This window comes from Gastrolobium bilobum, unplaced genomic scaffold (genome assembly GCF_033153095.1).
Source record: "Gastrolobium bilobum isolate Gb01-03AN ecotype WA unplaced genomic scaffold, APGP_CSIRO_Gbil_v1 utg7986, whole genome shotgun sequence".
Lineage (NCBI taxonomy): Eukaryota > Viridiplantae > Streptophyta > Magnoliopsida > Fabales > Fabaceae > Gastrolobium > Gastrolobium bilobum.
The window spans coordinates 180588-192793 of NW_026899159.1; the positions used below are offsets into that span (position 1 = coordinate 180588).

Consider the following 12206-nt stretch of genomic DNA (forward strand, 5'->3'; position numbering starts at 1 on the left):
ATAATTTATCTGCATTAAATGCAGAAATATTTTTCTGTATATATTACAAAATTCGATTTGGTAATATGATGAAAATTGTTATTACAAAAGTTTTCCATAGCTTAGTTTTCTAAGCAAAGTTAATTAATATAGGGATGTTAAAATATGTTATGACCTGCGGGTTCCGTTACACGGACACGCGAATTTTTTTGAGATTTACGTGTCGGACACGCTCCGACATGCTCGGACAAGCGTCCGACACGCGGTCAACATTTGGGGACACGGTCGGACACATTTTTTTATTTTTTTTAAATCTTAATTTTATTTTGTTAACTAAATATAAAAGAAATAATTTATAAATTAATTTTTTCCTGTTATAAAATTTGACATTAAAAATTAACAAACTACGAAAAATTATTTATATTTATATTAATGTTATGAAATTTAAATATTTAATTGGTTATATGACTTATTATGGGCTCTTATATGTATTAAATATAAATCATATTATATATTAAAAAATTTATTTAATATCAAAACGTGTCCCAACGTGTCCAAATATGATATTTTTTAGAATTAACGTGTCGGCGTATCGTATCATGTCCCGTGTCCCGTGTCTGTGTCCGTGCATCATAGCCTGCGGGTCAACTCGTGACACGACACCAAAATTTATTTTCGGATTGACCTGCAAAATATTCGTGTCTTGTTCGTGTTAGAAAAACATGACACGCAAAAAAATCGGGTCATGTCGTGTCAACACAAATCCGATTCATATTTTTTTTTAAAAATTTTTATTGACCATTTTTTTTATTTTTTTGGTTTGTTACCGTTTTGTCCAATAGTTTGCGTGTCATTTGTATCGTGTCAACCTGCAAAATTTGTGGGTCGTGTTCGTGTCAAAGATTCTGACACGAATAAAATTTTGTTTCGTATTCGTGTTGCGTGTATTTGTGTTGTGTCAACTTGTTTTGACACCCCTTCCAATAATAAGAATATTCTTTTGATATTTAAAAATCATTATTAATAAGACGATCATAACCACACACTAACAAGATAAATATAAGGTAGTGTTTGGTTGGAGTTATCTTAGGAGATAGATAGGCATCTGAGATTGGTATTTCAGTTATACCATGTTTGGTAAAAGAGATTAGAATATTTTCCTACCAAAGCTATTCTCCCATCAATCGATGTTTGCTTGTAAAATTGCTCAAAATAGACTACTTGGGATATGGTATTTGGAGTTCTCCGGCTAAATGAAACAAAGAGCAACATTTTGCTGACAAATATACCCTCCCCCATCAACACATGGCCGTTGCAAATGGGCACAACCCTGCAGACACCACATCAGCGGATCTGGAAAAAAAGCCATCTAACACCGTATGGGTTTCAAGTAGCCAACATGCTGTCCAAAATCCTCTTCTTTGTCGGTGTTCATTGAAATTTCAGACTCGCGGTGCCATTATGATGGTTGCGACGGAGAGAAAGACAGAGATCCAAACTTAAATATTGAAGTTGGCAAATGTTAAACCATCAATATCTAAGTTCCAACTCGCGGTGCAATTCCCAGACTCGCGGTGTTAAATCCTCTTCTTTACCCAAACTCAAATTCACGAATGTTTTTGGGTAAAGGCTTATTCACATTCAAAAATTATAAAAGGGTTGCTTTGGTAATTGCAACTCATTTTCCCATCAATATTTTACATTCAACCAAACATAGACTTATAATATTCACCAAATTTTCCTAGTGCATTTTTTTCCAACCAAACAATTTTTTTTACATTTCACTATCAAACTCAATTTCCAACTATTTTCCTAATATTTAAAAAAAAATTCCTCAACCAAACACCCCCTAAGAGCGATCTCATTTTCTTTAAGATGAGAACTTCATAACCTTTATCTTCAAGTCTTAATCTGGAAACTTCATTTCAACCGCATGGAATAGGAACATTACAAAATTGAACGGTAATCTCCAATTTCCCTACATTATATTTGTATATGAAACTAATCCTTACTCAAGATTATAAAGGTTGCTCTCTTCATAAGTAATGTACTAGGAACTTGAACCCTTCACATTGCAAAAATCCTTCACCTATAAAATTTAAGCTTACTTATCACTTGGATTACTCTTACCACGTTTTTTTTTTTCCGAATAAATATTCTTTTGGATCATTCACAAAAAATATTGAATCCTTTAAAAAAAAAGTATTCATATTAGTCCTTTTTTATGGACTAACGTGAGTCTTCTTTGAATTTAAGATAAAATACAAGTCGACTTTTTAAAAAAAAAAAATTAAAATAAATTTTGTATTTTGTATTTTTTTGTTGAGGAGTAAAAAGTTATTTACTCTAATTTTATTTTTTTTATCTTCACGTATATCTATTTTTTATCTTATTTTCAAACGACTACGACTTAGCTCAGACGAATGGGCCAGGGCCCAAGTAAATAAACCAATGGACCAACGCGAATAGCAACGACGAATTATGCAAGCTCCCGAATCCCAACCCAGTACCATTCGGCGGTGACAAAAAAAAAAAATGCAATCTCAACCGTCAACGAAGCAATCCTCAACCTACGGAATACAAACACGACACGACAACGATCCGCGTGACGCCCTCCCTTCCAATTAGAACTCATCTCTCTTTCCTATATATACATATTCTCTTCTATTCTAACCCTCATTCCGCACTCATCCTCTCTCTATTCACGTCTCTTCATTGAAGAAGCCAAATTCTTCCTTTACAACCAACCAGCCAAAACCATAGATGGCTCCTACAAAGGCCGAGAAGAAGCCAGCGGAGAAGAAACCCGCGGCGGAGAAAGCACCGGCGGAGAAGAAACTGAAGGCGGAGAAAAAGATACCGAAGGAGGGAGGGAGCGACAAGAAGAAGAAGAGGGTGAAGAGGAGCACCGAGACGTACAAGATATACATATTCAAGGTGCTGAAGCAGGTGCACCCTGACATTGGTGTCTCGAGCAAGGCAATGGGGATCATGAACAGCTTCATCAACGACATCTTCGAGAAACTCGCTCAGGAATCGTCGCGGTTGGCCAGGTATAACAAGAAGCCAACCATTACCTCTCGGGAGATCCAAACCGCCGTGAGATTGGTCCTTCCTGGCGAATTGGCCAAACATGCTGTCTCTGAAGGCACCAAGGCTGTCACCAAATTCACCAGTTCTTGATTCGTTTCTTTGGTTTTATTTGTGATCTAGGGTTTTCTTTCAACCCCAATTTGATCCGCATCTAATGAGGGTTTCTTTTATCGAGGCTGGAGATGTAAAATGAAAGTTTTAATTCGGAATGATGATATGATTGTTTTCTCTATTTGCGTTGTCATGTGCTTTTCATGAATTTGGTTGCCGATTTTTTTTCTTTTTTAATTATTATCATTTTTTATGCGGCGAGTGCGATTTGATTAAAGCGTCTTTTATGCCTTCTGATTATTCATTTGACAGCGAATACGATTCATAACATTGGCCTCCGGTTTCGCAACTTTGGTGAATTATAAGTTTTCGATTTCCTTTGAAGATAATTCTCAGATGACAAGAACTTCTTTTTGTATTGGTCAATATTTGGTTATTTGATTGAAAAACAAATTACAAAAACGACATGAGATATATGCAGTACCTGTGCCCATAGAAATGTCTGCCTATGATTAATTATAGCCTAATGTTTTATTGATCAAAAACAGTTGTGGGAAACGTATACCTTTATGGTAATTGCTGAAAGTATAGAGAATCATCTTTTAAAACGTTTTAACGTTCAAGTTTTATGCATTTATGCTTGCTGTTCGCCTACAACTTCCTACGAAGGATTTTGTGTTATGTCTGAAAATTACAAAAGACCTGGCTTTTTTGACACTTGTGTTATACCTGGAACTTCCTTATTCTTGTTAACCAATGAAAGGAATGGCATAACTCGGTCGCGTGTAACAGATATTAGGAAAATATTTCCTCCGACTTAATGCTTAATGTGACCGGTGTGCCTTGTGCTGAGCAATGTATGAATTTTGTCTTGACCAATGTTGACCATTTTTCTCAGTTAAAGTTCTTGTGTGTGTGGGTTGTGGGCTGTAAAATTTTCACCCATTAACAAGTTAAAGTCTTCCGAGTAATGGAAAATCAATATTTTTTGTTTTTTGGTGGGGGAAAGGAGGACAGCCTTTGGTCAAAGCTGCATCATTGTTGTGTTTGTGCATGCCCAGCTTGGTATGATCTGCTAGACCCCGGATTATTTGTCCGCCCATGTGACAGGTTCATGTTAATACAGTAACAGAATTATAGATTTTCACAGGCTTCGTGTGGTATCATTGGTAGTTCTGGTATGGGATCCAGACAGGTGCAGTTCCTGAAAGGACTGCACTTTTCAGGGACTGCACTTGCTATACTTACTGATCGAATTGTTAGATATTTCTATACCATATTTGCTTTTAACATTTTTGTTCCGGGTTAATACAGCCAGTTGTACTTGCTCGTACCGTGTATACTTTATCCGGATAGGCGGTTGGTCATGTCAGTGAGTATTACACGTAGTGGAGTTAGCAGTTGGTTGAGTCAGCCGTATTCCCAGTAATAGAGTCATAAGTGGACCTACCACGATGTCATGATGGTATCCACCACTCCCATGATACAGGTAACTACCACCACTCCCATGATACAGGTAATTACTCCAACTCCAAAGCTGTACCTATATATACACCAAAGAACAAGATAACAGACAGATAACCACAATAGAGATCCAGATTAATGTTCGTCCAGAACAATTTTATTATAAATAAAATATTTTTAAAAGCTAAAATGCTCTGCTGTTTGTTTAAAAAAATTGCAAAGGAGTTATAAGTAGGAGGGAGTCATGAAAAAGAGATTGAGTAGATTTTAACATTCAAATATTTATTTATTAAATTTTATTTTTAAACGCTTCATCAAGTTAACCGTAGAAATAAAATAAAAAAAAGCAAATATAAACTATTTAAAAAAATTAACCAAACCAAAACTAGTTTTCAATGCTTGTTTAAAGTTGATGAAGACCTCCTTGGACGTTTAGGGTGTACTTAAGAAATAAATTTATTTTTGTCACTAATCTTTTATCTGGTTTTTTTCCTTCCAAGTCATTTAAACCCCGTTTAAAATTGTAGTTATCAGTTGCACAGAGAAGGGTGCGTAATTAAGCAAGGGATTAGCATCTGCAGGATTTAATATGATCTTAAACGTATAATTCTTATCATTTTGTTTTATTCCCTTGTAAGCATCAATCATCTTAGCTTTATTCACTAGATTCTGACAATAAGGTTACAGCAATACGGCAGAATGATTCCCTGGTCTTAACGAGTACTACACATCTGCCATCTAAATTCTATTTCAGGTAGTAAATTGCGGCAGAGGAACATGAACACAATAGGAGTTGCGGAACACTAACTAAAATGTGACCGTTCACTAAGTTTTTTATCTAAATGCCACGCGAACAATGTTATTTCCTAATATGTCACGTGGGCAAGTTCGCCGGGCACTGCAGCGAACTCAGTTTGCTGACGTGTCACGTTTTTAGTGGACACAAGTTCGCTACCCAATGTAGTGAACTTGTTACTTTTTTTTTTATTTGGTACTTGTTATCCACTAGAAACGTGACACGTTAGCAAACAGAGTTCGCTACAGTGCCCAGCGAACTTGCCCACGTGACATATTGAAAAATAACACTGTTTGCGTGACATTTAGGTAAAAAACTTGGTGAAGAATGACATTTTGATCAGTGATCCCACAATAGGCACCACCAGATGGGTTCCACATATACAAGTGTGTGCTTCCAGTACAAATCCTAAGATGCCACTGTCATAGGGTGCTTCTGCATTAAGATTGCAACAAGCTCAAGATGTCCAATATGCCATACCCAATGACAAAGTACCTACAATAAAATGCGTTTAGCAGATGTTCCAGTATACTGAATCATCCTGAAAAAAAAGAAAAAGAAAAGATGTTCATTAAGTTCAGAGACAGCCAGATGTGTCTGTCTCCAGTAAATTACAATTGAAAAAGAAACTGATATGATACATAACAGTCAAAGTGATACTGCAGAAACTAAAGTGACAACAAAATAAAGAATATAAAAAATTAATGAAGAAGATAATCCAAAAAAAAAGAATAACTTGCTAGTCCTGCCTGCAAAGAAAGAACAAGTAAGGTAGGGAATAACTTGTCTATTGTGGGACAAAATTGAACGGTCTAGGTAACTTTAAATGGTGTCTCAAGTTTCAACAAAAAAATATAAAATAAAATCATAAGAGGTGTATGATAAAAAAAAAAAAAAAAAAACAGTAGGTATGACCCACATATAGTAATTAAAATTTCCTATTTATTTAGTTATTTGGAGCTAATTAGAAGATTCATCACATAGATAATAATCTAGGATCAAGACAAGAGGTAGTTTTCTCTTGATGGTATATGTGGGCCCAAATATGGAAGGTATATTATTGGGCCTGGACGTATGCAAACGGGCTGGCAGTGAGAGAGTTTAGACGAGGTCAAAAATATCTATTGGATGATTGAAACGTGTACGTTGGAGATTCTGTCTCGCTGAGTGACTACAATCTCGAACAACAGGATCCTTGACCTTCCAGGTTCCTTGCTATAAATCCCTTTTTCTCCGTCTCTATCCTAACAACCTAATCCAGGAATCCTTGTTTGTGAAACACGTTTATTACCGATCCCCTAATTTTTCTCCATTTTTCATGTGCTGTGTTGATTGTTATTACTCGTCTAATATTTAAGGGAGATTTCTCCATGGGATAAATCTGATCTAACCGTTTTTCATTTTCATGGACCTTTGATTTGGATTCTACTCTTCCAATATCCTCAGATTTGTTTCCTTCGTGCAGATAAACCTTCAATCGAAACGCTGTGTCTGTTTTTTTGTTTTGTTTTGTTGGGTGTGTATGAATTAGGAGGGTTTCGAAGAGCATAGAAAATGCCTTCGGTGCCCGTTGAACTCCTTCTACGCTATCTCTTTCCTTCCATGACCATTTTCCATGGTGGATCCTCTTTTCATCGTCTGAAACCTCTTGAAAAAAGTGATCGGCGTGGTAATCTTAGTTAACACTAGGATCTTCGGTTTGTCCCTTTCTGCTTTGCTTGTTTTGTTCTCGTTGTTGTTGTTGTTTCTGCTCTAAACGAGGATTGAGCTGCGAGTCAATCCGTCAACGAATTGGGGATCGAGGTGTTGATCTTGTTATTTCTCTGCTTGCTATTCACAGTTCCTGTTTTGAGAGTGTTCCAGCTCTAAACGACGTATATTAAGGTATTTTCTTGTGATCTTATTCAACTTTGAAGTTTTGGGAAGTGTTTTGCCTTGGCCTATAATAGTTGATGCCGCATATGCTTTGCGACCTGTGTTGTAATGTAGAGAGTGATTGCTATCGGGTTTGAATTTAATGAGGACTGTTTTTTAATCTGTCTTAAACATGTTCCTAGTTGATAATTATGCTTGTCTTATTTTGTCACTTGTTTGTATTGAACATCATGTTTGTTTGATCAGATCTGACTCATAGTGTGATCGTTTAGCTAAAAACAATGCTGATTTTTAAAATGGTTCAACCAGGTTGGATTGGTGCCAGCTACTTATGAAATCTATTGGTGTACTATTTTTTTGGTGAAATTTGCTTATGAATTGTGATACTTTATAAATCACCTCGATAATTCACTTGAACTGGCTAGGTTCGGGTATCAATACCTTGTCGGTCTTTTTTTTTTTTTTTTCCTCCCACGAATTTTACCTTCAAAGAGGAAGAAAAAAAGTGAACACTTTCTTCTTAGTTCGATGCATTGTTGTAGCATTTTCATTTTAGGAGACATCAACACAATTCCGTCTCTATATAATTTGAATAGAACTTTGTTGTATTAGAAAGGGTAACCTTTCTCCTGTTTGTAAAACGGGCTATGTTTTAATCAGAAATGTATTGGCCCAACCGAAGACTGATAAAATGTGTATTTTGGAAAACATGGAACCTTCTGTTTGTATATTTTGTATTTTATTTCTATTTTAAGAACATTTTTTGATTCAATGATATTTACATATGCCCTAATAAATAACTTCTTTTAAGAGTAAATACTCTTCTTCGTCCTCAAGAAAAAACACGGGACCTAACTTGATCCGTTGGGGAAAAAAAGTCGACTTGTGGTCCATAATCCCATGTTAGTCCTTTTGAGAGACTAACATTGGTCTTCTTTGAATTTTTAAGGTACTACAATTTCAATTAATTGGGTCTATTTTGAATTTCTGAGTAACCCCAAGTCTATTTTTTTCCCTAAGGGATTAAAATGGGCCCCATGTTTTTTCTTGAGAACGAAAAAGGGTATTTACTCTTCTTTTAACATTTAATATGAAATATCTCCTCCATACCAACTTAAGTCGTAAGCTTTATGTTTTTCATAGATTGCTATATTCACTCTTTATTTTGCCATCTAAATAAGCTGTGGGACAATTGGCTTTTATGTTGAAGTCTTCACATGTTGATTCATCACTTGTCATCAATAACCTGGGAGTGCCTATTATACTTATTGTGCGTTGCAGAACCTCTTCTATAATGCTTTTTCTAGTTTTTCCTAATCAAGAAGCATAATATACCTAGACTAATGCTGAAATATGTGTGCGGGATGTTTTACTTTTTAATGCTTATTATGAAGATTAGTGATTGTTATGTTTTTATTATTCATCTGATATTTTGTTTCTTTTAGTTGCCTTTTAGTACCTGATACAATCAATGGACATGTGCTCTTCGCCTAATGCCGAATTAATAAGCAATCTTGAAAGAACTTTTAGTGAGTCATTACATATTCAAGATGGTCAGAGATCTGAATATGCATCTGAGGGGAATGATATCTGCGATGTGGTAGAGGGAAACTTATGTGAAGGTATTAAACAGAAAGAAACAAAACTAAATATGGCGTGCTTGACAAAATCTGCAACCTTTCCAATTCCTGATATGATGTTGCCTTCAAGCTCTTCTGATGAGGAGGCTGATACATCAGTTACAGAATCTTTCTCTGAGCATTCTGTTCATCAAACTTACTCACGCTCAGTATCTCTGCCTGTAAGTTCTCACTATTACTGGTTGATTGTTGTCTGTATATCTAGATTTTCAGCAATGTATGATTTTATCAATGAGGAAATTTAGAAAAATTCAGAAATGATTGTTTGACTTGTTTCCTTTTAAAAGTACCAGTTTTTTACCTCAATACTTGCATTCATTTTCCATCTACGGTATTGGTTTGTTGGGGTTTTGTATGCTGTGTAGTTACACAAGCATTTCTAGTTATGTAACACTTTGAAAATCGTGTTAACAAATCTTTATGAGTACTCCCCCTGGCCTCCTCTCCCTTTTTCGTTATTGAACATTGAAAGTTTTGTTCTGGCTTTTGGAACTGGAGGCATGTGTTTTCCATTGCTATATGCTTTGAAACATATGGATAGAATGTTATTTTTGCTATCTGTTTTGCATGTTTTAGTTTCTCTGGAACTTTTATATTTCCTACCCTAAATAGTGTTGGGAAGCAGCAAAGCTTCACACATATGCTAACCCTTCAAATTTTATTGTGTCTTGTGTCTATGTCAATGCCCATACATGTTCAATTAGATATGAATTCATTGTAGTTAGATAATTACTTTCTTTGAGAGTGGCCACGGATTAAGTTCTTATGGTTTTGGCAAGGTTCTGAGTTTTCTATTCACAATGAGGTAAATGTATCTTATAAGGTTGGTATATTACAACTCTTGTCTCCCTGTACCATTTCCGTTTTAATTTGACATCTCCAGATAGAAGTGAGGTTTGAGGGGATTAGAAACTTGTCGCACTAATGGATATGCATTTTAAGATAGGTGATAAAATCACTCTGCAAAACCAAGTTTTGGACACACATTATTTATGGACAAATATATATATTTGCATGTGCCATTTCATGTTTAATGGCTTCCACTTTCTCTGTGCTTTGCACCACAGGCTCCGTTGAAGCTGATATCTGCCATGAAAGGTAGCCGAGAGAAAAATGGGAGATCACAAAAGAAATTGACTGTAAAATGGGCCCCTGATGTGTATGACCCAATACCTACATTATTATCGCACACTGTCAAAAACAAGAAACCACAGAAACCCAGGAAGAAGAAGACTGAAAAGAAGAATGGAAAGAAGGGTCAGAAGGGAAATTCTTCTCGAGGGGGCAGTGCCAAAGATAAGAAGCAGTTTCGCAAACTGGATGGGAACTCTGATTTGTGCTATAAGTCGCTGGATTCTCATGATAAAGCCATCGAAGCTTCTACTGAATTAGATGCTCTTGATGTTCGTTGTCAAGATTCCTACTGTGGAACTAGTTTCTTGAAAAAATCAGTCACAGAAGTGCACTACTCGGTTGCAGAAGCGTTGTGAGCAAAATGCTTCGAGTGTTTTGTCCTATTTCCAGCAATGTGCATAAATAAATAACATCTTGCTGCTAGATAGATTGTGTGGTGAAAGCTGTTTGATACTCGTCGTGGACCTGGCAGTACAAACCAGCTTGATGTTCGGAAACACATTTTTGTTTGTAATGTGGAACAAGTTCTTGTGGGTGACGTCATTTCTAGGCTTCTAGCTTTCCAGGCATCAGTTCCGTAAAGGTAGGATCTCTGAAGTGAGCCTTTTTTGTTAAACCATATCTTTGTATTTAGATTATTGTTTGCGATCAATGGTGCTTCTGATAGCTAGACTACTATATTAGTTTCTGCACTAATAAATGCGACTACCCTCTTAAGATTCAATAAACTAATATAGGTATAATGATATTGAAAGCATATATAATTATGCTTGAAATAAAGTGCATGATTGCAAAGAAATTTGTGAAATCTGAAAAACCCCTCATTGATAAGCATCAGATCAGACATTTGTTATAAGTGTTGCATGCATACAATATTAACTGGAAAGCAAGGAATACAAATCTCTTACCGTTTTTGAAATTTGTAGTACCCATGGGGTAAAACTGCTGCCGATCTGGATTATATTATGTACTTCTTAACCCATCAGCCTCAGGTTCAGTTGGTTACACTCTTGCATTAAAAATCAATTGAAGGAAACCGATTAAATTAATCTAAGTTCAACGAAACCTGTATCTGTATTCTCCAAAGGATTCTCGGCAACCAAACACGCGTTGATGAAAAAGCGTGACAAAGATACTAGGTGACAAATATACTATGGAGTTTTTGTGGCTTATAACGGATTGTTAGTAATCAGTACATTGCCAACTGCCAAGAGCAAACTGCAACACCGAACGGTGACTTACTCAACGTTCAAATATCAACAATTACACACTATAACAAGGAAAAAAGTGTTTATCATTTTAAATGACATAATACTCTGTCCTTTTAAGAGAGAGAGGAAAAAAAAAGTTATTTAAATTTTAAATTAAAAAAAATCACTCACTTTTTTCTCTCTCATGATTTTTATTTTTCTGTGTCTATCTCTCTCCTAAAATGATATAACTTATCTCATTTAAAATGAAAAATAGGGAAATATGTATATTATACATAAAAAATAGATGGGATTTACTTCTTTTCATTTTTTCTTAACGAGACTCGTTTTTTTTGTATTACATGAAATAATTTTCTCAGAGAAACATATTCCCCTAACAAATATTTTATCTTTAAAATGACGTTTAATTGAAAATAAGATACATTAAGGGGGAAAAAACGTATTCTATTTAATTAAAACGCGAGTAATGAGTCCAAGTTCGAGTTATATATACCCATTAGATACAATTATAGGTGTTTAAGTTGCTACCCTTTCATGTATAGGTTCAAATACAAGTATTTTTCTTAAATACAAGTAACTGAGTAAGACTGAGTTGGTTTGCATAATCAGAATCGAAGCTACCACACAAAAGCATAAGATCATGCAATCCTACAATGAAGATTGCAGTCTTAACAACTTGGACATATGGCAATATGAAAAAAAAAAAAAAAAAAAATTGGGTTTCTTTTGAGAATATTATATAGCATAATCTACTTAAATAAGTTTCTTCTATTAGTTATTATCATGATGGAATTGTGAGCTAATTTTAGTGGGTTTTCGTTTTAATATCCATCAAAAACATATCCGAAACACATAAAATACAGATATTATTGCGATAACAGTCAGTTAACATTTATTTATTTTGGTATATTGTACATAATTGCATAAGACTAAATTGTATGAAATTAATATTACCATCCTTAA

General features: G+C 35.2%; 2 protein-coding genes across 3 annotated transcripts; both read left to right on the forward strand.

Annotated features, from left to right (window-relative positions):
* The first annotated feature begins 2671 nt into the window (after nucleotides 1-2671).
* LOC133287807 (probable histone H2B.3) lies at nucleotides 2672-3305 on the forward strand. Its single transcript, XM_061485487.1, has one exon. The coding sequence runs from the start codon at nucleotides 2743-2745 to the stop codon at nucleotides 3160-3162; it is 420 nt and encodes a 139-aa protein (XP_061341471.1). The 5' UTR covers nucleotides 2672-2742; the 3' UTR covers nucleotides 3163-3305.
* A 3329-nt stretch (nucleotides 3306-6634) lies between these two features.
* On the forward strand, nucleotides 6635-10764 carry LOC133287800 (uncharacterized). 2 transcript variants are annotated; one of them, XM_061485478.1, is made up of 3 exons: nucleotides 6635-7267; nucleotides 8704-9059; nucleotides 9966-10764. In XM_061485478.1, exons 2-3 carry the CDS (start codon nucleotides 8730-8732, stop codon nucleotides 10386-10388), a joined length of 753 nt encoding a protein of 250 aa, XP_061341462.1. In that variant the 5' UTR covers nucleotides 6635-7267; nucleotides 8704-8729; the 3' UTR covers nucleotides 10389-10764. The 2 variants fall into 2 exon arrangements, with proteins under 2 accessions (XP_061341462.1, XP_061341463.1); XM_061485479.1 differs by having other exon boundaries at nucleotides 8715-9059.
* Nucleotides 10765-12206: the final 1442 nt, after the last annotated feature.

Bases quoted from the DNA above. Each gene is read 5' to 3' on its own strand.
- LOC133287807 (XM_061485487.1), top strand. From the start codon at position 2,743: ATGGCTCCTACAAAGGCCGAGAAGAAGCCAGCGGAGAAGAAACCCGCG.
- LOC133287800 (XM_061485478.1), top strand. From the start codon at position 8,730: ATGGACATGTGCTCTTCGCCTAATGCCGAATTAATAAGCAATCTTGAA. The intron at 9,060-9,965 runs GTAAGTTCTCAC...TTTGCACCACAG, and splicing joins CACGCTCAGTATCTCTGCCT to GCTCCGTTGAAGCTGATATC.